Source organism: Protobothrops mucrosquamatus, unplaced genomic scaffold, assembly GCF_001527695.2.
Source record: "Protobothrops mucrosquamatus isolate PMUCROS unplaced genomic scaffold, P.Mucros_1.0 scaffold724, whole genome shotgun sequence".
In the NCBI taxonomy this organism is placed as follows: domain Eukaryota; kingdom Metazoa; phylum Chordata; class Lepidosauria; order Squamata; family Viperidae; genus Protobothrops; species Protobothrops mucrosquamatus.
In genome coordinates, this window is record NW_015387002.1 from 262,738 (window position 1) to 289,728 (window position 26,991).

Below are 26,991 nucleotides of genomic sequence, written 5' to 3' on the forward strand. Positions count from 1 at the left end.
AACAATCTAAAATGTGGATTCTATAAGTTACTAGTAAGCTTCTCTTGAACTTTTCATATTTTTCCCATTTTTATACAGAGATTCCCTTAGACCTGAGAAGTGTTTCAAGGATTTTTCCAGGGTAAAAAAGAGGGACAAAGGCAGATGAAAGGGATCCTATCAATGTGAAAAGTTTATGAACGTAAAAAGCACACTCTGAGTTCCGTGATCACAGTGATTTATCTTGTATATGATGTAAATTTTGTGTATATGATGTAAATTTTGGCATTCCTAGCAGGCATGATGAGATTATGCTGAACTCTTAGGGCAGGTGAGAGACTTCAAATCTACTACTAGATTTGAAGTGAACACACTGAATGGATACTGGGAAACCAAGCTGGGATGCTGCAGACAGCTAGAGAAATGAATAGCCAAAGAGGGACGATGCACAGTCAGCATATAACTATAACATGTCACCCATAAAGTTTATTCAAATTCCTTCCTAAGCTATAGATTGACTGCCCCAATTCTGTACCATTTCCATGGCTTTGCTCAGTAGGATATATAATATAAACAGGACATACTTCCATAAGAATGAATTTATCATAGATTATATTCACTATCTCACACAAGATCTATGAACATGGTCCAGTCATGATTTCTCTAAAAAGGACTAGGTTGCTTGTACTACATTTATTTTATATATACGTATTATGAATCATTGTTCATCCTCCATAGAGTTCTAGAGACTCTCAGCAATAGTAGTTAAATCTTAAAATCTAAAACCAAAAGGAAAGCATAAATCAACAGTTAAAAAGCACTCAAAGAGCATTTTAAGGCATTGTAAACAGCAATTGATAAAAATAGTACTGAGGATTATATTTGTAGGGTCTTCTAAAAATAAGATGTTCACTGACTTCTGGAAAGTGAGGAACTTTAGATTGGGAAAAGTGGAGATGCATGATCAGAAAGTACTTTTACTTTCTTTGAGGAAAGAAACAATTGTTACATTCTTCTTCTTCTTCTTCTTCTTCTTCTTCTTCTTCTTCTTCTTCTTCTTCTTCTTCTTCTTCTTCTTCTTCTTCTTCTTCTTCTTCTTCTTCTTCTTCTTCTTCTCAGGCATGAGCAATCAAGCAAAGCTATATTGACATTATATGTAACAGTGTCATCGGGCAAAGGGTGTGAATTATGCCACCTTTGCACAATGATGTAATGATGCTCCTCCAGTGGCTGTTCATGCTGCCATGCACAAATTCACAGAGAGAGCTATATGAATGAATAAGATTTGTGTGTGTGTGTGTGCACGCATGCATATTGTTTTATATACATTTATAGAGTGGTATGACGTCTCAAACAAACATCAAAATGCAGCCAGCATAGCATGCTTAAACTGATGTTCTTTGAAGCTGTCAGTTGTGCATTTTCAGAAATAGCAATTCCCTTTGGAAAGGGAAATAGACTATTAACCTGTTTGTGACTTCTTGTGTTAATCTGCAGATGTGGTTTCTGTTCTTTCAAAAATGTACAGGATTAGTTTAGTCTTTTAGAAAATCATGCCAAAAGTACACTTTGGACAGCTCCTAAAGACAATCTTCCATTTGGCAAAAATGCTTCTCCCTCTTCATGTTTATAAAAATTGCTAACACCTCATAAATACAAAAAAACCAGACCAATTTTCAGAAAGCTAGATGTGCCTATATCCAATGCAGCAAAACTTTTATTTACCTTCAGGCATATGTGGGATGTTATTACTTTTGGGGTGGAAGGGCTATGGAGATCTCATTATTCCTATTCCCTGGGGTTGATAGTAACCTTGAGAAGGGTGAGGGAATCACACTCCTAAATAAAACTTCAACCATGCTGAGGAGGATCAGTTACAGGATCCTCAATTTTCACCGAATAACATGAAACAGTTGTGATGGAAAGAAAATCAGATCTTGTCAGCCCATCACAGAGGACCAATTCAGCAAATAGGCACACAAGAAATATTGGTGCTATTATACAGGATAAAATAATAATAATAATAATAATAATAATAATAATAATAATAATAATAATAATAATAATAATAATAATAATAATAATAATAATAATAATAATAATAATAATAATAATAATAATAAAGGCTTGGAAGGCTGACCATTTTTCCTTTTCCCTTCCTCTAATACTAAAGGTGGGGCAATCATGTGACCATGACTTTCAATTTTACTTCCTTGTCCTTCATTAAGTCTGCTTGTTGGAAGCCAGTTGTGAAGAACAAAAATGGGGATCACAGGATCATGGGATTTTCTACATCAGCATAAATTTGAAGTCATTAAATGAGGCAATCAGTAAGACACATTGTTTTATTAAGGATTATATTAACTTGTCATGTCCAAGCCAAGAGACAATGCTGAGAATTTCAATTGAGTCCAATCCTTTATTTGCTTGCACCTAATTGGCAGAATCTTGCCAAACTAAAGTTATAACCTTCTAAGCTACTAAATATATCCTGAGAAATTCTAGAGCATGGCAACCCTGAACCTTTTTCTCTCTCCTCCCTCCAGTTTGGGACTATGTGGTTTCTTAATATGGGCCTCTCTTTAGGAAAGCTTGAGTTGCCAAAATTCTCCCCCACTGCTCCCGCAGGTTCACAAAAACACATTTTAAAAAGAAAATGATAGCCTTATTAATCAGCAAAGATCCAGTAAAACTGAATAAACATACTACATAACATAAGTATATAGGCCCTTTCCATTTAGTCTAAGCTCCCCTCATCCTTCTCTTAACAATTACACATTAAAAAAATTAAAAACAATTACCAGAAGTAACCCCTTATTTAGATATCAAAAATAATATTATAAATAATCCACTATACATTTGGCATTTCCAAAAGAAAAACTGTCCAATCCAGATAACAATTAAGCAACTCAGAGCATGATGGAAACCAGGATTCACAAAAATCAGATGTTCAGAGTACATCAATCTCCAGATCTCTCTTTTTTCCAGAGAGAATTTTGGTAATCCAGATCTCATCTAGCTGTCTTTTGGGCCATAATGCCCCCAGGAAAAATGTGGGTGCTGGTTCTCCTTGCCTCACCGGAAAGTCATAGCAAACCAGTCAGTAAGTCCTTGCGGATCAGGAAATCTAGTAAGAATGAGTGGATCAGGAAATCTAGTAAGAGTGGGCAGATCAGAAAATCTAGTAAGAGTGGGTGGATCAGGAAATCTAGTAAGAGTGGGCAGGTCAGAAAATCTAATAAGAGTGGGCTCTGTAAACCTCCCCTTCTACAGAACAGCTTATTCTTCGAGGGGAATGTAGCCTCTTCCTTCTTTTGAAAACTTAAATGTTTTATACTATATAGTAGGCTGGGAGCAGTGCTCTCCAAATCTTGGGAACTGCAGTGCTCATCATTGACCATTTGCTGGAAGGTCAATTCAGTAACAACTGGGAAGACCAAGGTTTTTCCATACATTTCCAGACATCAGATCACAGATGCCATTCCCCTTAGTTGGTGTCCTTGGAGAAGGCAGAAGTATCTCAACCTTAGCCAAGGCTTTTAAAACTTTTGTCTGATTTCTCAATTTGTATCATGTATCTTGCTAGGAAAAGTTGATGTCCAGAACAATTCTGCTTGGTATGTGAAAAGAAAAGCCATGATAGACAAGGTACTAATTTCCCAAAGTTGGGGATAGTAGCATTTGAGAGATGGGGTGGGGTGGGGGTTTGCAGCAATGTATGTTTGGTTGTTTTTATTTAACTGCCTTTCAATTCTTCCAAAGGGTGGGGAAAAAATGATGCCACTACTAAAATACAGTTTGTATTTTGTGTATCTGTCCACATCTATGTACGTGTGTACATGTCAATTAAACAGAAAGATTTCCTTTGTTCTGCTCTCTTTCTTGTCCTCTTCACAACGGCAGGACAACTCCGTTCTTCTGCAGAAGAACTGCAAAATCTTTGGGGCCCTAGCTACCCTGGCCAAGGCCATGAAACAACACTTTTGTTACAAAAGTAACAAAGATGATGTGAGGCATTCTCTGTCATGCCCTTCCACCTGGTATTCCAGGGCAGAATATTACCTTCTATATTACAGTGTTCCAAAGTTTTCCAAACAAAGATAGCTGCACCTTTGATTTGTCAATTAAGAAGAAGGAAATAATCTTCATGATTTGGTAAAATATATTTTATTTCTTCAAATAGTATGAATCAGAATTCCATTTTCCTAGAAACCTCTGTGTAAAATTAATTTGTGTTGTACATACCACAAAATATTCAATTTACAGTTTTGCTTGTCATTTGTTTCCTTTTACAAGTGTACCATTCTAAACCACAACATGTTATAGCAAACTCAAAAATATTGCTAATATCAGGACATACTGCAGTGCTGAATGGAACTCAGCCATAAATTAATGTTATACGGTGAAAAGACATGTAACCAGATTCCAAGTCTTGCAAATGGAACAAAAATTGGCAATATTTATGAAGGCTACTATCTATGCAGTTCAAATATCATATGATATATGCCTCTCATGGCTACTTTATTTAATATTTAGGTAAGGCCTCTTCAATAAATTGGCTTCAGAAGGTTTCCATTGAGTGGGCTGATCAGCCACAATTAGCAGTTCAATATTATAACAGTGAATTAATGGCAATGTCATCACTCAAACAACACTCACACACAGAAAACAAGGTATATGGATACCATACCTATTATGCTTTATGCAACTAGGAAAGTATCCTTAACCCATTCCAAAAAGAGATAAGAAAGTCCAAGCATACGCTCAGCAGTTCCATCCCCAAAAAAGCAAAATATTTTGAAAGAGAAAACATAAGGCCTAGAAATTAAAATTCACTCCAATGTTCCAGAACAAAGGATGCTACTTGGATTGACCATATGAAAAAGTCATCTGTTTATCAAATACATATCAGAGTTAAATGGAAGTATATTTTGGTGGCCATATATGTTGCATCATCCAATGAGAAGATGATCCAAATGTCTTTCCTCTTATAGTCTGTATTCTGTCAAAAGATATAGTAAATTCCTCAAGACCAGGAAGCCCAATGTAAAGGATGAATATTTACAGAAAAATCTATGCCCTTAGCCAGTGTCTACAGGTGTGTTTGCATATGTATTGGTGTGGGTATCCATGCATTCCTCTGAAGAATCCCTCAGATTAATTTTCTCATTGATTCATTCATTATGTCCAATCAAGGTAAGAATACAAGTGATAATCCCACCCAATCTGATTCACATTTGTCTTGGGAACTTTAAGAACTTATTTTGACTCTTCTATAATGCACTCAGCCTCACACCTCTAGAGAACAAAACTTCTGATGGAGCAAGCAATGACAAATCCTCTCAATCCGCAATGGATTTTGTCTCACAGATGGGCCCACCCTGAAGAAACTCACTCTTGGCACTTATCACAGGACAATGCTGTTGAGTATATACACAAAAGGTAGCTTAATGGTTTGTAGAGCTGTTTGATGAAGTTTGGATAAACTACCTTTCTGAATATCCACCTCTTTCAGCAAGCTTGTAAAATGTTCACTCACATCTGATGTATACCATTTAGTAAATGTATTAAACTGAATTAATTTCAAATGGTATTGCATTTTTGTGCTTATATTTAAACTATTTTGGGGAGGAAAGGAAGCCCCATAAACACAGGCCAAGGCCTTTAGTTCATTGCCACATTCAACATACATGTTAAATATAGCAATGGGCTAAAGGCATTAGCTTGTTTCATGGGATAGGACACCATTTGCAGGATGATCAGTCATTGTGAGAAGTCTAAGAATCAAAGTGGAATTCAGAAGACAAACAGAGGCTTCACACTCTACTTCTGTAACAGCAGCCTGAAACTAAGCTTGAAAGAATTAAATACTGTGTCATTTCCAGTCTCCCAAGTAAGCACTTCACATTTCTTCAGCAGGGAGAAGTTAAAACTGGGCAAAATTTCCATTGTTCCCCATCCTAAGACTGAAAGATCAGATAAGCTGTACATAATCATACCGAAAGTCTACTGTGTTGCAAAAAAGTTTTGTGGAAAAGGAGAATGCTGAGATCTGATCAATAAAAATAGGGAACAGGAGGCAGCAACAACTCCATAGCTGTAGAGTGTTTCCTTCTGTGCATACGCCACACCCAACCATGAAAACAACTGCCTCAGGTTTAATATTTCTTTTTACTTCCGAGCTATTTCCAAGTCAACAGAAATACAAATATCTGTGGATTGACCCAGGAAGGAAGGAAAAAAGCCCAGATATGCAATATGAATGCCCTTGTACAAAATTGTTTTGACATGCCTAGTACCCGTATCGGAAAAAAAAGATTAACAATAATTATAATAATAAAGATTGTGCTTTTCTCATTGCCTCTTAACCATCATTCACCATCCCCCCCCCCCTTTTTATTTTTAACATTAAAAGTTCTCCTGGGAAAATACCTGGAAGCACTTTTGAGCACACGCTGAAGCCAGGCGATGAAGAACCTGGCTGGACTCAGCCCGGTGGAATGTCCAAAATAAACAAGAACACAGCTATGAGCTACAGTGGGGTTAGGCAGCTTAGTGAATTAATTGCTTAAGAATTAAAAAATAAATTATTATAAAATAGATTTCTGTACATTTTACATATAGACCTATCTACATGTATAGGGGGAAAGGAAGCTGAAAGATAGGATCAACTCTGGGAAGTGCCGTCAATCCCAGCCAAAGTCATGGCCAGTCATCTGGTAGAACTTCATGTTGAACGGCCGATAGAATTCTCGCAGCCTTTGTACTACTTTCTGGTCAATATTGGGGTGGGTCCGTCCTTTCGTCTTGCCCAGGCAGTGGGGCTTGCTGCTGCCTTCTGCCTTTTTCAGGCATGGGAACCCCTTGGTTTTGTTGAAGTAGAAATGTTTGTCTGTGACGATCCTCTTGAGGCCCAGAAAGTCTTGGACACGGCCCAACTCACCTGCTGGATCACTGATTAGTCTCTCCCCACTGACAAAAAGGATTTGCCCAAGTGGGAAGTACAGGAGCCAATTTTCCAAATGCTTGGCATAAATGCCAATCTGGATGGCACTCCAGGAGGTATCGATCAAACCCGTAGTCCTGTTTTTGAAGGTCAGGTTCTCAAAGGATGGGATGTCTGGCTTCTTGGAAAGGGTTTGTGTGTAGTCAGAAATGGCTCGAGTGACCGGGTCCCTCACCACCACAATGAGCTTGGTGTCCTTTGACATAGAGGAGATCCGAGCTGGTGCTTCCTTAGTGACAAAGTAGCTGGGCGTCTTCTCCATGGTGATCTGGCCATCGAGAGTTCTTGGCATCAGTTCCCTGCAAAGAAAGAAAGAGATTAGCAGACTGATGAGAAAAATAAGGGCCTTGCTTCAAAAGTTTGTTCCTTTGTTTTTAACTATTCCTGCTCCTGGCAGTTTAGCCAATTCTTGCTACTGACCATTTGGCAAATTCACTCAGAGCCCCAAAGACAAAATATATCCAAACCTACCTGAAAGATTAAAACTGATGAAAATATTTGATTAATTTGAAATATACCAGAAAGTTGGGAAGGAAAACATATGTAAGCCAAACATGTTAAAAATGAACGATTTAAGAATTACATTGGCAAATGGGATATTAGATCTCACAGTGCTAATAAATGCAACATCTGACAGAAAGTTCCACTTAGGGAGGGTGAGATACGGATGGGTCTTTCTCTTTCTGTCCCATTTTTTTTCTGCCTTATATCTGCCCCACTATTACTTTACTCTTGTCCTCTATATCAAGAATAGTAAAACATTGTATGGATTAGACATTGTTCACCAAAGAAACACAAATGCATACACAAACATTCATTTCCTTATGCTATTTATTACTAATAGCTACACTTTTATTATTTTACTGAATTTTAATATTGCCTTGCATTCCATGTAGAGAACTCAAGATTCATGAGCAGATTAGAAATACAATTAAGTTTTCAATATTGTTGACCACTAGTCAAATACCTTGTTCTTTTTTTCCCTTCCAAATAGAAAAGATTAAATGGGCCAAATGATATGACCTAACTTGTAGGATGAAATTTCCCTCTGGCATTCCAAATTTCTTACACAAAGGAAAGAATAATAAGGAGTAACCAAACAGCTGACTTATCACATCTAGAAATTTACAGCCATTGTCATGGTTCTAATCAGTCTTTCCTGCTGTGTTGCTATCCAGAAGTCTAGGTTGCAACATTCAAGTTCAGAAGCCTGCAATATGGGTACCAATTTTTTGAGTTGCTTTCTGTATTACTTTGTACAAAGGAAGAGGCTTCTACACATAATCTTAAAATTTGAAGAGGCTAATTATAGTTCTTAACCAAGCAATTGGCAAAATCATTAATTTTTAAGCAAATAATTAACTGTGAATTGAGAAAGGAGATCTCTATTTGCAAAGAAGCATAAAGGATGCTGTTGAAATCAAATGGAGAACTGGAGTTGCAAAGGATTGCAGACATCACTGCTAAGTCTGGAGGCCTTTGGAGATTAGTTTTGGGAGGAGCCTACTGAATTTTAATCATTTTTGTAAGGACTAAACAGGAGTTTTCTCTCTCTCAACAACCAAGACACAAGCAGCTGAGCTAAACAACAAAACCACTGACATTTCTGCAATTTGTACTGGAAGGAATGAAATACATGTGTCTGCATTAATGTGTTTCTCTCTGTACATGAATAGAGAGCGGCTGGTATGTGCTTTGTTTTTGCTCTTGTGTGCTTTTGCATCAGTGTTGACTCCTGGTGACTGCCTGGACAAGTCCCTGCAGTATTCCTAGCAATGTTTCAGAAGGGGTTTGCCTTTGCTTTCTTTTTAGGGCAGAGAAAAATGGCCTGAGGTCACCCAGCTGGCTTTGTGCCTAAGGCAGGACTAGAATTCATGGTCTCCTTCTTTCTAGCCTGCTGCCTTAATAACCACTACACAAAACTGGCTTTCAATTAGCCACCACAATGGATTCTCAATGTTGTAGCAAGAGCTTTGCACAATGGCACAGAAATTGTGTGTGCCTGGGACATGCACACAAAAGAAAAAGCACCTACGTACAATAGCCAGATAGTAATAGCAACAGTGTCTGACTCACCCTGGTTAATTTCAGAAGCTGAGCAAGACTGAGCTGGTTAGGATTTGGATAGGAGATGACCAGGAAATCCCAGGGTTGTATTGGGATGTTTTAATATTATTTATTATTTTTACAGGAAATTAATCATAGTTGAAAATGTTTTTATTGTTGTTGTTGTTCTGTTGTTCTACTCTTTTTTGAAGTGTGGCTTCAGGGATGGATGGATGGATGGGTAGATAGGCAGGAAAAAACAAGACACAAATATGTGTGTGTGTGTTTGTGTATGTGTGGTGTCTGTGTGTGTGTGTGTGCATGGATATATACACAGATGTCACTTACACTTTTATTGGGAAAAGATAAATGTTCAGAATTAGTTTCAGCTGAGTTGCCTTTTTGGGAGTAACACAGTGTAAAAGTAAGATAATACACAAGATTTTTTTTCTGTTTGTATATATACATGCATATACACAGATGCTGTCTACTCTTTCTTTGGGAGATTTTGGTCAGATCGTCCCTGAACTGGGGACATCCAAATGTCAATCGCTGTCAGGCATCATGTTTTAGGCCCACAAGCAGCTCTCAGCCTCATTGTATATACGTACCTTCAGAATCCCAAAATCTGCACTCTTGCAAAAATGGTAGGATGTTGCTAAATTAGCTTATGTGAAAGTTAAGGACAGGATGGGAGGGAGGGAGGGAGGGAGGGAGGGAGGGAGGGAGGAAGGAAGGAAGGAAGGAAGGAAGGAAGGAAGGAAGGAAGGAAGGAAGGAAGGAAGGAAGGAAGGAAGGAAGGAAGGAAGACCAAAATGAAGCAGAATACTGAGCCTCACTCAACTTGGTTCTGGTTTCTGATACTTAATTCAATTCGATTTATATAATTGGCATGTGTCAATCCTCCAATATATTGTCATCTCTAATTTTGCTAGATGATCAGCTGGATCAGACTCTTATCAAGTGTTTAAAATGGTATAAATGTGTGGCCATAATAAACAGAAGCAACAAAGAAGCTCTAAGGCTAACTGGCCAATATTTTGGCAGGAGAAGCAGGACTATCCTACAGATCCAATGGAACTGCCTCAGATAGTAACAGGCTATGTGGTTTAAGATTTCCTCTACAAGATGCTGGCATGGGTGCAGCAATGTACTGTACTTAGCCTGCCAAAGAATTAATCTGCTTTGCCCATTAGCTACCTAGTCTTCATAACTTAAGTATTCTGCTCAGACAGTTCTAATCTCCAGAGGTCTTTGGTTTAAACATACAGAAACCTTGAGTGGAGGAAACAAGTTCTTCAAGAAAAATGTCACCTTGTTGTGATGTGAGGAAGAGTTCAGAGACGATAAGGCATCAAGGCAGATGACAGGTGGCCATGTGGTAATCCAATCATAGAAAGCCTAATACCTCTTGTGACAGCTTTCTGTCTGCCCAGAGGGATCCTCCTCTAATCTGTTGACATTTCTCAATAAAGAAAATTGAGCGGGAAGGACTTTGTTAAGAAAGAGAGCACTGGATGAGGAGAAGTGCTCTACATGCTGTGACTATGTCAAGCTTACAACAATAAGATGGCACATATTGACAGCTACACTCCTGAGCTTCTACTGCAGCTCCTAAAACTGTGGCAAGTGGGTTGCAGAGACAATCCATGTTGATGGACTTTCTTACAGAAAATCCAGGATAGATGGAAACACATTCACTTCAACAGCAGACAAAGAACAGGATAAAAGAGGATCTGATATAAATGCATGAGTCATTTTCTATTTTCTCATTTTTTTAAAGAAATGGCTAACAGAAGATATGGCCACTTGTTTGTCTGAGAAATCCACCAATCTTATTTTCCTTCTGAGGTTTCTCAAATATTAGTCAACCATTGGGTAATCCACTGTCGCCTTATTTAGTTTCACAGTGAAGGAAATGATAGGATCTTCTCCACTGAAGTAATAAAATGAGGAATAAGATGCAGGGCCTACAGCTGTGGAAGGGGCAAAAGTTTCATCACTGACTCCCAAGCTAGAGGAGTGCAAACATATTTCGAAACTGAAATGTTCTAACCCCAAGAGGTTGTCCAACCTGTTCCAAGGTCAAACCATTTCCAGAACATGCAGAAAGTTTTGCTCCTTTGTTCATCTTTGAAATGTTTTCAACATCTATTCCCAGCAGCAGTAAATTAAAGTGCCATCAGCTGCTTCTTAGATATAATGGAAGGTTTCCAGTTATCCCAAAAATACAAGGAGCATATTGAAGTGGGGTCAGAAAACTATCCAAAAATCATTTAAGAAGCAGTCTTGAAAATTAATTGACACAGTGGTCATAAAGAAATTCTTGGAAGAAGGTTGCCAGTCCATGTTGATGAAATCACATATTATAAAGGGAAGAAGGAATGGCCTTGAGGGACAGGAGGAAATGTGCCTTCCAAGACAAAGGTCAGATAAAAGAGAACTGAGTCTGGGGCAGGAATGTATCTTGAGTAAACAACTCAACAAAACTTTCCTAGTTCACTTGGAAGATAAAGGTAGGGAGGGATGAAGTACATTCAGACTTGCAAGATTCTGTTACTATAACTTTACAATAAAATTAGTGCTGATCAACATAATGTTGGATTCCTACTCTGATCTACCTTGAAGGGATATCCATAGTCTTGCTGATTGAGTCACTGTGTTCAGATATTTTTGTTTTGTCCTCCCATGGATATAAGACTAGGAAAATAACTTAGCCGGCATCAGGACTCTCCTAGTTGAAGATACTTTCAAGAAATAAGGGGTAATAACTTTATTATCACTTTGAATGCACCCTAATCGGCATACATTAAAATGAAATTTCATTGCATACAGCTGTCAAAGGGTCACCATCTCCAATATACACTACATAAATAATGCAAAAATAAATACAGAATTATGCATATACCTACATATATTATATGACACAGAGAAACAACTCAATCTAGTTAGGATTATGTATACATGTGCATGGTGAGAAAAATGAATCTTGCGAGTTTACCAGACCAAGGGCATAGGGAACAAAGCTGTTACAGAATCAGGTAGACCTGCTAGAAATACTTCAAAACCTCCTCCCAGGGGAGCAACAGAAACAGATTGTAAAGTTGGTGTGTGGCGTCTCTAACAATGCTTTGAGCTCTAAACACATAGCACTTATAAGCAGCATCCTCTAAACACATAGCACTTATAAGCAGCATCCAGCAAGCTTCTTATGATCTTTTCGGCTGTCCTTATCAATCTTTGTATGGACTTTCTATCTGAGTCACTGCTACCACCAAACCAGACAATGATGCAGTTTGTTAAAATGCTCTCAATCATGCCTCGGATGCAGACGCTGGTTTGCATGCTTCACTAAGGATGAGGTGAGGAGAGACCAATTCAGATTGTTAAGTTATCTGCACCCTCAAATACTTAATACTGTTGGCCACCTCTACAGCTGCATCCTTGATACTGAATGGAGTATGCAAGGCTGTCTATGATAAAGACATCCATTTTGCCCAATTGGATGTCTACATTTGCTTTCAACTGACCGTAGCTTTTGGCCAGCTATATAATCACAGCCTATCTCCTTTTTGCTTTTTACATAACTGTATCAAGGATACATTGAGTTCAGCATTCTTTCATTCTTTCAGAATAATAGGTGTCTCGTACTAGGCAAAACCACAGTTCAAAGGTCATCAAGTTCATTATCATAATGCAGATAATAATCATTTACATGAAAGAGCTGTGATTGCACAATGGTTAGAATGCAGTATTGCAGGCTAACTGCCCACAGACAAGAGTTCGTTCCTGACCGGCTCAGCATTCGATCCTTCCAAAGTTGGTAAAATGAGGACCCAGATTTGGGGAAGGGGGACAATATGTTGACTCTGTAAACTGCTCAGAGAGTGCTATAAAGCACTATGGGTGGTATATTAGTCTAATGGCTATTGCTATAGCTAAATCAGTTAAATCCTGTATTCACTTTCAGGTAATTCATCTTCATTTTATTTCAGCTTATGCAACAAATAACTGAGACTAAAATTCTCTGCCCAATGGTTCCCATGGTCAAACTGATGGGCTTGCTGCATTTCTGAAAGGTGGAAGGAAAGTCTGAGTCATGTAATTACATACCTCTCCACTTCACACCCAGGCAGTTGTACTATATAAATTATTTTGCATTTTTTAATTTTTTAATTACCACATAGGAAAAGAGATTGTGCAAACCCTCTCTCTCTCTTACATACTGGAGTTACAGGATGGATGCCAGGTAAAGTGATATAGATGGTGGAATAGGAACTGCCAACTGCTTTGTAAAAGCAGAAAGAGGGGCCAGAGACCCAGAGTGTTTCTAGGAAATATCCAGCTTTCAACTTATGGCTTCAGCCTTCTGCCTCAAGGCCTTATAGTTTATTATATATATAAAGTATAAGGCCTCAAGGCGGAAGGATAACGATATACATATACATATACACACACATATACATATACACACACATATACATATACATACATATATACAGTACATATATACATATATATATAGTAACAAGATGGATGGCAAATAAATTTAATACTGAGAGCTTATGCACCAGAGACAAATTCCTTGTCAGTCCAATCACACTTGGCCAATAAAGAACATTCTAAATTCTAAATGTGTATGTGTTTGTGTGTGTAAATAGAAAGAGAGGTAATTACAAGAACTCTTAAAGAAATAATTTGTACATCCAACTTAACCTGTATGAGGATTTTTTTAAAGAACAAAAACCAACAATTTGTTTTGTACTTAAAAGTTATGATGTATAAGCACTGAATAGATTCCCTTGCTCTAACCCCACTGCAACAGCTACCTCTGGACAAGGCTAATTCTGCTATTTGAGGATCCTGACCTGACTACAATTAAGTCAGTCTTACCAGGAAAACAAGACAGGAAACACAAACAGATAAGCTAATTCTACTTTATTGTAAAGCTACAGTTCTGAACCTCTTGCCCTGCCACTATCCAGCTGCAGGCTATGCTGTCTCTTATCTGACCATTTCCTAGGCTGTCTCTTCGCCCCTCTCTCAAGCTGTTTCCCACACACCAATGCAGATTATCACTCCCAATCTCCCATAGCTCTAATACTTGGAGCTGGGTTGACTTTTTAATATTCCATGGGAATCCACAGCCTACTGAGCACTAATAGAAAAGTAATATAACCTTGGGTTTTAAACCCTCCTATTCTGGAGAAAAAGGAGGGGGCAGAGAAAGAGAGAGAGAGTATCTCTCTTTTCAATGTATATTTCACAAGACTGATTCTACAACACAATTTTCAACCAGGTAATCCTGAATCGAGCAAGTTCTTATTCCTTTGCACTCACTTGGCATCTTGCCAAGACAATAAATGCATCTCATGCATTGTGTACCTTGAGGCAACTTACTTCTACACATCCATTTTCTTCAATCAGGGATCAGAATGACATATTTCCCATGGCCTTTTTACCACATGGGTGAAAATAAACATTAAACTGTCTAGTATTCCCTACATCCAGTCAATATACAGATTGGCTTGTCTTTTCTCAGAGAGACCCATCCTTTAGCAAAGATTAGAACTCAATTGCTAGATCAATTAACTTTTTGCTACACTCAACAGTATCTGAGGTAAGCTTCAAGCATGTCTGGCTTGCTATAAAACTACTGTGTTTCCCCGAAAATAAGACCGGGTCTTATTTTATTTTTTTGCCTCCAAAAGAGGCTCTAGGTCTTACTTTTGGGGGATGTCTTTACTCCCGTCCGGGACAGCCCCACCCACCCAGCCGGCCCACTTCTTCTTGGGCCGAACGAACAGCATCATTCTGCAGCTGCATTCCAGCCTGCATTTTGCAGTCAAGCCTTTCCGGAAGGCCTCTGCAGACGAGTACCAAGCTATGGATTCAATTGCAGATCTCTTGCAGAACCAAGCTATCGATTGAATCCATAGCTCGATTCTCGGCTGCAGTGGCCTTCTTGGAAAGGCCTCTGACTGCGAAATGCAGGCCTGGCTGCAGAAGACGCCGCAGAAGAAGTGGGCTGGCAAGAAGGTAAGTGGATCCGGGGCTCATGGGGCAGATCCGCACACCCCACCCTCACCCTAGCTTGATTTTTAGGTGTGTTTCTCACCCCAAAACTAGGGCTTATTTTGGGGGTAGGCTTATATTAGGCCCGTCCCCAAAAATCAAGCTAGGGTTTATTTTTGGGGTAGGCCTTACTTTCGGGGAAACAAGGTATTTAGGAAATTATTTACTCAAGTGAATATTGCACTATGTAGAGTCTCACATTCTGGACTAGCATCCGCTATCACCCTAACCTAACATATCTCTTACAATTCAAATAGAAAGCAAGCTGTTATTTGCAGGTAGTTTGGCCTTCTTTGGTACTGATGCAAAAAGCTTTTGGAAGGCATAAGCTTATCTGGAGAAGAGAGGTGGACCTTTGACGGAGAGGCACAAGATGCAGCTCTTCGGACATTCCAAGATATTTGTCTATCTATAAGCAAAGTGTAAGTTAATAATTACAGTCTGAGACATTCCTGGACATAGCAAGGACCCACAGCGTTTTTATTTCATTTTCCTTCTAGAATTTAATATAGCACCAGGGCTTCGATTCATGCTGCTGGGACTGGATGAGTTATTTATGATTTTAATTATTTGTATTTACTTAGCTGCGTTTTTATTGCTTTGTGCTTTATTGGTAAACCAGCAAAGTCATACTGGAATATAGTGGTATATAAACATTATAAATAGATAAATAAAATAAACACATTACTCTGTGTGTGTGTGTGTGTTTCTCTCTGTCTTTTACTCAGCCCCTGAACAAACAGGAAGCCAAGTACAGGCTCTTACTTCCAAATGTATTATTGAAGAAAAGACTGATCTATGAAGGCCAATCATCTTGAGGACATTCCAAACTAAGGGTCCCTCCATTTGCATGGAGAGAAGCATAACAAACCTTCCTCTTGGGGAATCTGCTCTTCTTGGTTTCTTCCGGGGAATCTGCTCTTCTTGGTTTCTTCCAGGGAATCTGCTCTTCTTGGTTTCTTCCGGGGAATCTGCTCTTCTTGGTTTCTTCCGGGGAATCTGCTCTTCTTGGTTTCTTCCGGGGAATCTGCTCTTCTTGGTTTCTTCCGGGGAATCTGCTCTTCTTGGTTTCTTCCAGGGAATCTGCTCTTCCTGGTTTCTTGCAGGAAGAATGAAACAGACCCAGCAGGCAAGGTCCCGTTTCCCAGCATTACAAAATTGCCTCTGTGCTCTTTCTCCAGGAGAGGAGGTGCACTGTACTTCTTTGATTAACTCAATTTAATACAGCTCTAGGTTGTTGGTCTAGAAAGGAGCTGATGGGAGACAATGGAAAATGAGCATGAGGACTGGATAGTTAGTTGAGGAGGCCACCACTGCTTATGAAGCCGTTTCTTTACTCTCTCACCATCATCGAGGATTTGTTAGCATGGCTTGCCTGGGGACGGGAATCAAGTAATCTGTAGCCATTTCCTGCTTAGGATTTCATTGGTTTTGGTCATGTTAGAGAAACAAAAGGCAAAAGGTTTCCTGGAAATATGGTGACTCAAAAGGCGGGGGAGGAGGGGAAAGAGAAAAAATGAAAGAAGAAAGCAGTTAAGGGCCTTCCCAGCAAAAGGATGGTCTTAAAAGAGCTACAATTCCTCTTGATTTTCTATGTACGATTACTATGGCGTTTCCAGATTCTTTCACGCAGCATAACAAATAAACTGTACCATATTCTAGGATGAATGCTTAGCCCCCATGCCAAAGTCCTGTTTTATTAACCTAACGCTTACGGGACAGGGTCCAATGGTTATGAGAGGTGGAGAGAGACCTGATTAACGTTCTCCGCTGGCAAAGGCATTGGATGACGCTCTGGCTTCACTAGACCAAAGGGTTTTTGCATTCATTAATACCATTGCTCCCTGAAGCTGCATTATTCATAAGTTTCCTTTAGTTCTGAGAGCAAAGGGGAGGGAAGGGGGGGTGGAAAACCCTATTACCAGACATCAGCAACTTTTATGCTTCGCATCCAGCCAAGTAAGCAACCCACAGATTATTTTAACAATGAATCAAAAAGAAGGCACAACTGTTCCTAATTTGGTATTTAAAAGCATGGAGAACTGCAGTGCACACTTTGGTTGCTGCATTGCTATTTCATATCTGCAGGACTCTTTGGGACAAAGTTGCTCAAGAACTTTGTACTGTAACACACTGTCCATTCCTGTAGGTTCAGATGCTAAGGCCCTAGGAGAGGAGAAAAGGGTAACAATTACATTCCTCCCCACTGGAGCATCCAGATGAGATTGGAGTAGAACACTGAAGCTAGAGGGTTGGAGAAGTTTAAACATTAGATCTCTCTCCCCCCCCCCCCCAACACACAAACAAGTAGCAAGCACAGACAAGGGCTTTTTGGCAGCAATCACGGGTGAGTGAATACATTTAAATTCAATAAGGGCTGCTTCAAAGAAGTTAAGAGTAACACAGAAGCTTTTCAAGTGGCCAAGAAGGAATGCAAAATCTGAAGCAGCTCCAAAAGCAGGAGACATTTGGACATCATGATTAATTAGGTCTTGCTTCCATGTAGCTAAATTGGTTAAACTGCATTTGTTTTGAACTTAGCAGTCCTACAGCTCAGCAAGAGCAGGCCTAACAAGCATTTGAAGAAGAACTGAAGAAAATTCAAAACTGCAAGAACATGGACCTCTCCTGGACAGAAGGAAGCAAATGGACACCAATTCCTATAGGATTTAATATGGCTGGTTTGCTAAAGGATAAAAAGAGTGGTAGTCTTAAAAAGTACAATCATTTTAATCATATACAGTATTATGAATTTGGGAAACGAGTCATATGTATCATCTGTACGTTTATTTAAAATTGAAATGTTTTAAATATTTAGCTATAGTGAAATGCCAATGCATCATTATGTGATTTAGGGATTAGGGATTAAGTCATTCTTGAAAAGAGTTCGAATAGCTCGGCAGCATCTCAAGATCTTCTTCAAAGACTGTTCCTTGTATCACCTTCATCGCTTTCCTCCTGTCCTGGAGTTGAGAGGAAAAATACATTGACATAAACTGTACTGCGTCCACAGCCTCCGTGCTCCTGAGCAACACAGGCATGCTGTGGGTTCATCTTCACAGAGTTTAACATGGAGCAGTTTCAAGGCAGCAGTTGGGAAATTCCCTCTTCTTACTCTCCTGAACATGTGGAAGAATGTTCAGAATGGCCAATTCAGTCTTCATTTTTTGTTTTGTGAGGGGAAAGAAAAAAGAAAGAAAAAAAACATGGACAGAGCTTGGAAGGGACTCTGTGAATCTGAATTTGAATCAAGACAGATTTTTTTTGGGGGGGGGGGAATGAAGTTTCCAATTCTCCTGATGGAAAAAGTTTTTAGTGACTTCAGGATATCCTCAGACAATTCTTTCTTGCCACAAAAGTTTAAAGTTAGGGTTAGGGAATGTGGGAAGAGAAGGGGGAAGGACTGGCTTGAAAAAGTTGGAGTAAGATGCCTGTCTCATTTCCCCTGTGAAGTCAAGTCAGTAGTAACAGTCTAGAATTTCAACAGACAAAGAGACTACCAGCAAGGATCTTTCACACAGCAGTTAATTATTACTCTACTGCCTTAAGAACAAGTATTATTTTTATCAGCCTCCCAATATTTTTGGTGAATATTTTAGTCGCTTGAAATATTGGTTCTCTAAAATAAAAGTGGTTATCTTCAGAAACAAATCCAACCTTTTCCAGCTAGATGCTCCCCAGATATGTTGAATTGGAATGCTATCGTTGCTGCCCACATTTTGAAACACCTCTTAGCAAGTGATGTTTGCCTTGTTCACCAGCCTGTTTTCCAAATAAAGATGAAATAAAGATGAGTGGCTTTGTAAACAAAAAGTTACACTGAGCTTGGATGTTCACTTGCAGCTGTTTCACTATCTGACTAGGTGATATCATCGGTGCACTGATGATGTTATCCATGTCTGCAAACAAACCACCAAGCTCAAAGTTCCAAGGTGCGTTCAACCTTGGGCTACAGATATTCTCTTCAATCTGAAAAAAGTTACAATACTGTATAGAATCATTTCAGTCTTCAAAATACTCAGAAACCAGCTACCAATCCACCAAAAGCTATTCAGCTCACCCCGTGATGGACTTGAAGATTATGTGGTTTCCATTTTTAGCCCCAAAGCATAGACGGCGTTTCCAATATGATAACTTTGTCTGTAGCAGGTAGCAGAGAGAGAACTCCCTGAAATGCATTTCAGGTGAAGCAAACTGATCAGGAACAAGCAAACAGAAACATTTCCGCAAGACACAACAAGAAAGACTTGTCTTGGGTAACTTTGTGGGAAACATTTGCTTTCCCCCTACTGTAGCAGAACATTCTTCTTCTCTAGGGCCATCTTATTTCATCTGTTGTGTATGCTACATTCAGGCTGGAGGCTATAAATACCAGCCCACCTTATCACCTCCTCTCATCACTTAGACCCTCACACTATTCAGTCCACTTCTGTTCTTCCTCAGTAAGAATTAATCCAGCTTCTATCTGGAGAGGGAGGGAATTTTGAAACTGCACAAAAGACACACAGCTGCTGAGAGGCCAATGGACAATGTTTGAAGCCTGGAAGAGCTAAACAGTAGCAGCTTTACCCTTTTTTTATCCTTGGTCTGTCTATATGGCTGTCAGGAGCAGGGGTACACTGACACTATGCTGGGGAAAAGCACATGAAAGGGAAAGCAGCTTTCAATAGGGACAAAGTCATTTTAATTAGCCAACAAGCACTTTTGGTTACTGGACCAAACAGCTGCACAACAACTGCAGCTTAACATCTTTCCACTAATTCTCTCTACCTTGAGGACATCAAGGAAGGTTGAGGAAGGTCACTGATGAAAAAAAACAAAGGCCTTGCTGGTAGAGTGGCCAGACTTTTCTTTTTCTACCAAACATAAAACAAAACTTTCTTAAAGGCTACATCCCGACCATTTCAAGTATAGACCTCATATTCTTATTTCTCAGCTTGTGTGAAAAAGTTCTCAATTCCCTGAATGATTTTTTTAAACATTAAACCATCTGACCTGGTCTTTTCCCCTCTTAGCTGGAGTTATTCTGAAAGCACACTTTGTCCTATTCATCTATGACATAGAATCAATACTTCCTTCTTATCGGTGGTCTTTCTAATGGACAGATATGAAAAGATTTAGATAAGAGATGTTGTTCAGCCAGCTTGGGAACAGAAATGGTTGAACTAAAAAGGTGACAAAGTTTTACACATAGGCAATACTGAACAGAGATCATTCCTACCGTTGCTTATTCACAGAAAAATCTGTGAAAAGAGAGACTTTTCACATATTTGCAATGTCCCACATCTCTCCTGTCATTGTGGAGGCCAAATGTCCTGGACCACTTTTGTTATTATAAATAATAGTACATACAAGCAAGTGTGATGTAGCTGTTGAAAGGTTAAACTATTAATTGAAATTGAAAAGGCCATCGTTCAGATTTGACCTCTGCATTAATTCATTTGGTAGCTTTAAATAAATCATACCTTCTCACCCTCAGTCCTTCTATTCATCATGCGGGGGTTATAATGGTTGACTTAACACTACTTGTAAGCCAACCATTCCAATGAGATCATTCAAGTTAGCATACCGAATACTCAAAAATGCTGAACAAGCAAAGGGAAACTTCAGGAATCAACAATACTGGAGTTCAATCTGAAGTTGTGCATTCAGCAACTCACAAATACGATAAACAGCTTTTGGGTTTACATCCTTACAGGCGACTTCAACCAGATTACAACTGATCCATTTACAGCTGATTATTATCTCTTGATCAGTGTAGTGCCTGGTTTTATACCTTCTGCTGATCCATAAGATGATTTTGTATGGCTCTGACTTTGTATCTTGGGTCAATTCAATCACTGTCATCTGCAAACTATAGATCATGATTTAGCATTATTCAACAAGTCATTCAACATTGTTTAGAGATTCCACTCACTATTCTCCTATTGAAAATAGCACATGATACAAAACAGTCATTGAAAAGATGACACTCCATTAATACTACGAAAGAATATGCCCGCTGCACAGAGAAGCAAGAATTGCCAAGAGAGAATGGAAAAGTGAGTGGTAGCATTTCTCAGGAAAAGAATGATGGACTAAATGCCTCACAGAAGCAAACACTGCAAACACTAAACACTGCCACAAAGTTCTTGATTTGCTTCCTGTTCTGCCCCATCTTTAAACAAGATAACCAAGACAGCTTAAGCATGTGAGGTGCTTCTCTTTACTTTTCACCCATTCCCTTTATTAGATTGTAGCACTCAGAGTAATAAGACCCTGGAGGGGAATGTTACAGAAATTAGGATTCTAACAGAATGAGTTAGCTTTGAGATGTTTTCAGCATACTTCTGTGCATATATTTTTTTTGAAAGATGAGTTCCACTACCTTGAATACATGTTACTCTTAAGTATGTTTAGAGCTTCAACCTGAATTATTGCAGATTTTTAAGGCTTTCTAAGAAGGACTTATATTTATTATGCCACCAGACAGGTCAGAGTAAGGACAAGATGAGAGACAATTTTTTTAATCAGATCCTGTTCCATAAGAGGGTAGAACAATATGTCAGAAGTTGAAAAGGTCACTCTTTAAAACTACTTTATAACCAGAAGGTGACCTCAATGATGCAAACTGCACAATAATTTGTCTCATGCAGGAATAAGAGGTCTAGCAAATTAATATACTGTTGATCTTCTCTGCACACTGAGCCTTAAATGCATTTTAATACAAATGGGATTGCCTTCTCTATCTCCTATTATTGGATGGGTGATTAGTCATAGAGATAGACAGACCCTGTATCTGAAAGTGGATTAGCCTGGTCATGAACAGGGGACATCAGTTACAAAGCATGCTTAGAATGGAAGCCATTATGTCTCTAGACTTGTGAAGATAGCCAACTTTCTATATAGGTATAAGCACTGGCATGAAGCTATAATCTGTTTTCCCCCTTTTAACATGATCACAGAGTTCAGCCGCCTCCCCGTCTGAGAGTTAAGAACCCTAATTGTCAAGGTTACTCAGATTGAGGAAGTGGAGTATTGTTCAATTAGAATCAAGAAGAATCCCATGACTCACTAATTTAACTCAATTCACGTAGAGTCCAAACCCAAAAATTGTTTTTGGTTCCAAAACAAAACGGCTCACAGTTCTTCCGAATAGAAATTGACATCTCTTCAGCAGTGTAGGGCAATCATTTCCCCTTATTCAACAACTAGAAATAGGAAATCTTTTGTTGATCTGCTGCAGGGTTAGCCACTCACTGATCAACTTTCAGCTCTTCAGCTATGTCACAGTGACCTGTAAATGGCCCCCAAATATAATCAAGGAAGCAATAATAGCAATGTGATAGATACAATGGTGCAATGGCTACCATCACTTCTATGTCAACAGGTCACCTGGAAAAAGAACTCTCCAAGCATGGCTGCATTTTCAGTTGATAAAGCATCTCAATTGCAAGAAGTAAATACTTAAGCTGACAGGTGCATACAATTTGTTATGCAAACTTTAAAATCAGCGAGGCAACTAAGTCCAGCAAACTTTCTCTTCTGATTTTCATGTTGATTTTCCAAGCAAACACAATTAACATTTGGAAGAGGACAGACAACCAGGTTTATCCCAAATGAGTATCACATGTGTATCTGCCCTCTTGGCAAGAATTGTGGGTGGATGCTTGGGACATTAAAGTTCTGGTCGGTAAGCAATGCTTTGTCTTCTTGAAGCCATGGAAAGTGAGCTAGACATGCTGGGAGATATGGAAGGATCCATAAACTACAGGCACGCTGCAGAGAAGTTTACAAAAATGCTCACACAAATACAGTTTGCAGCCCTGGAAACTGTTACATATTTTTGTTTATGGAGTTTTGCTGGAATTGCCCTTTCAGGCTAGCTAGATAGGCAAAGCTGAGGCCAGATCTCAGGGTATTGATGAACTGATGGTGTAAGAAAGGAGGGGTCTGAATTTGCTCAGCATGGAGAAATGCTTTGAGACAAGCCACAAAAGAGATGCCTTCCAGAAGGAAGAAAGTGAAACCATTGGATAGAATTTAACACCTGATAAGACACAGATTGATACCAGGAGAAGAAGGGAACTGGTATTGGGGAGCCTTAGATTCAAGACAAGCTATTACCAAGCAAGAACTGTGAACAATTTTCATAATTCAGTCTAAGTCTAAAGCACAAAGTAAGGCAGACTAGCTCAGCGTGCTTTGCAATGAAGTAGCAAAGATCTGTTTATACCAATGCATAAAACAAAGCCATCCACACTTGGAGGAGGGCACCATGTATCCTCATGAATGTTGGAAGCTTACAAAACAAAACAAAAAAAAGAGAATGCTTGGTTTGAGAAAAATATAATTGACTGCATGAAAACAAAGGGTAATGGGGAGAACCAAAAGAACTCCCTGTTAGGAAGAACAAGAAAGAGGATGTTACTGGAATGCCAATACAATAAAGAAGATGGAGCGAATCTTGTATCTCAAAGATTTCTACACAGGAGTGCTGTGGGTTGCAAAACAGCATAAGGGTCATTTTTCTCTTAATACATGAACTCAGGATCATCTAGCAAAACTGAATCATGGAAGTTTCAAGACAGGCCACAAAAGCAGATACTAATCACTCACTGTACAGTTAAACAGCAATTTTCAGATGAGTGGGATTAGATCAATGCCCAAAGAATATTAATCTTAATGTTTGGGATGTGGGGGAGACAAAGAGAACAGTAAAAGTCAGTAATCTAATGAAGGCAAAACATGATAGGCAACCAAAGCAATGTTTTCTCTTTGACAGAAAGGTTTCAATATCTAATCAGCTTTTTTGTGAACTGGTACCTTCCACATATGGGAGACTTAAGTTCCCAAATTTCCAAGGCTGGTTGGGAAATGGAATCCCAACACAACCGGTAGGCACCAGCCTGGGGAAGACTGTTGAAGTCCAATGGGATTCAGATACTTTTAGTTTAACTATGCAGATAGCATCAAGGTGTCTTTGACAAAGAGAGTGACTGAGGCATGAAGGTGCTCTCTGCTGTAGGTATATATAATTTCTAGTTACATAGATAAGTTTTAATGAAAGACTCTGCATTTCCAGCTCAGTAATTTGACAGGGACAGAACAAGGTTGTAATTAAGAGCGGCTCCCCTCTCTCCACTGTTACTAAGAAAGCTGGCTGTTCATCAGGGCACATTCATTGCTTTTTCCTGGCTTACCGGAAGCTGCTACTTTGAGGGTAGCAATTTCACTCTGCAGTGATAGGAAGAGAATTTAAATCAAGTCAATGCCCCTGTAATCTTAATCATCCAAGTTCACAGGAACTCCTGCAAAGCAACATGTTATTATAAGTAGCCCTTTGGAATGAGCGCTCTTCATTTATTCGGATGTTTTGGATGATCCCAAGACCGGTCTGAAATTGCTGAACAGCCAATTCATATTCATTCCCACAAGGCTAAAAGCTCTGCCACCAAGCAGGCTCTTTAGACATTTCAGGGATGCACTCTAGGGTGGAAGTGATATTCTCCAGATGCTTTGAACTACTATTCCACCAACTGCAGTCAGAATGAATGGAAGATATAGTCCAAACTCCCTACTTTAGGGAGCAAAAGTATCAATCTGTAGCTTTAATTGATTCACCGCTATGGGACCCACATGAGAACTGAGTTTCTGCAACTGATTACCTAGCTCTTCTAAGGAAACCAAAGTACCTCAGTAGCTATTAAATAATTTACATTAACTAGATGGTTTAGTTGACAGCCCCATTTACTAACCAATAAAGGCAGTCAGAGCAATTTCTTCCATTACAAAGATGTATGAAACTTTCCAAATCCTCTGAACAAAGAACCCACTCTTACTGAACTACAACTTTGGAATGGCTAATTGACCTGACATCCTGAAACTGACATTTCCCTGGTTGGTCCAAAATGTCCTACTCCCATGCCCAGTTGGAAGTTATTGCTGTTTATCATAAGCCATGGCAAAATGCAGATTTTTGAGGGTGAAACTGGGCATCCAGATATCCTCAACACCCTAATTGCACAATATAGGAATAAGGTTGTTATTCCTTGTTATGTGGCAAATGTGCCAAGTTTAACAGGTTTTGAAAATGGATTGCAGAAATCCCATACTACAGGACTTAAATCTTCAACCCGGTGCCCTACTGCTTCAATTTCCCCAAAGATTTGTTCACAACCTAAATTTAGCACTCCAAGGTCTTGTCCTCTATTGATTTGCATGCTGAAATGTCACGTAAAGATCAATTTGGTCTCTATCCCCAAAGCACCACTTTTATGGTTTTCTTCCTAGAGAATAAAAGAAAGTATCCTTGGAACCAGAAAACAGAGCATGGTGGTTAATCTAACCATTACTACGGTTCCACTAGATAAACTAAACACTTCATAGATGAACTTGCATTACTGGGAATGACACATGGAATGAAGGGGAGCAGATTTTTCAAAGATGGATGGAGTAGATATATTTTCTACATCCATAGCCTGTGATTGTCTTAACTGCTACTAAAGAAGGAAGACTCATTTTCAAGCATTCATCCTGTTACAAGAACACAATTGGCCAATGCCTCTATCTCATCAATCCTGTAAATTCAGACAACTCACATGGCCTTTGTTGTGAAGACTTTTGCAGAAGGACTGATATATATCAGTTAAAAGACCTGGAGTAAGCATTAAGAAAACTAGTCCACACTCCCACAGCTTGCTATCCTTTAAATATACAGTGCTATGCTGTGATGCCAACATCCTGAGTTCCCAACATTACAATGGGCAATGCCTAGCTGGGAATTTAAAAAGCTGTAGTGCAAACACAGCTGGAGGCCACCAGGGCATAACAGCTGGCTTCATGAATAATATTTTTTTTTTTAGTATTACAATCAGAAATAAACATGCTTTGCCCTTTTGCAATTACTCAATACAGCTGCATTATATATGTATATATTCAGTTTATAGACATTACATTACAATTAACTACAGCTCTGGATGTTGCTTTCCCTCCTATTTAAACTGGCTATATACTTTGGCTGGATAATCTAATCCAGGGGTTATCAAACTGCCAGCCCGCAGGCTGGTTTCATCATACCGGAGCCGCGCCCACCCCATTGCCGGCAATGGCGAAAAAGCTCCAATACATTGCGCGACATCATGTGATGTCGCGAGTTTGACATGTCTGATTTAATCCCTTTCCAAAGAAACAATTGGATCTTGCTTACTGGACTTCACCAGCAGAAGTTAAACCTCTCTCAGAAAAAGTTGCTCAAGACATATTGAGACTTAGAATCAAACACTGAAGTGTCAACTCCCATGACAGCAGCAAAATTACTTTAATACAACTAGATCACTATAGTTTTCTTGACAATGTTATGAAAATATTCTACTGTACTATTGCTTTCTTTGGGACATTTTTTTAAACTCTCCAGTCTAGGTTATAGCACTTGTAATAACTGTGGAATAAAAAGTTGGAATTAAGAGTTTTGGTAACTAAGGGTCTACTCTAAAAGAACATTGAATATATAATTATATTGCACATTTTTTTCTCATGTTTACTAGCTATCAGAAGGAAGATTTAGAAAGGATTGGCTGTCAACTTGGAAGTATAGAGTGGAATCTTTGAATGGAAGAGCATATATATTTTTGTTAGTTCCTTTTTTCCATCTTTTTTCTCTTTTTATAGTTTTTTTATAGTTTCTCTTTCTTAGTTTTTCTGGAGGCGCAGGTGCATACATAAACACACACACACACACATACATACAAACCCTCAAAATGGTAGGGTGCTTGAACTTTGGGCAATGAAATGCTCAGAAAAAATAATTTTCAAAACTTTAAATCATAAAATCTTAAAATACGTTAATAGTCTGAAGTGACCTCCCAGTAACTGGAATCAGATCTAAGGAGTAAATGTGTATGTAC

General features: G+C 39.0%; 1 protein-coding gene across 1 annotated transcript in view; it reads right to left on the minus strand.

Moving 5' to 3' along the window:
• Window positions 1–6,593: 6,593 nt before the first annotated feature.
• Window positions 6,594–26,991, minus strand: part of LOC107289573 (heparan sulfate glucosamine 3-O-sulfotransferase 3B1-like) — a 56,990-nt gene continuing 36,592 nt past the window's right edge. Inside the window, exon 6 of the mRNA XM_015818355.2 lies at window positions 6,594–7,284. Within this exon, the coding sequence (XP_015673841.2) occupies window positions 6,666–7,284 (619 nt within the window). The 3' untranslated portion in view covers window positions 6,594–6,665. The remainder of the gene's footprint in view (window positions 7,285–26,991) is intronic.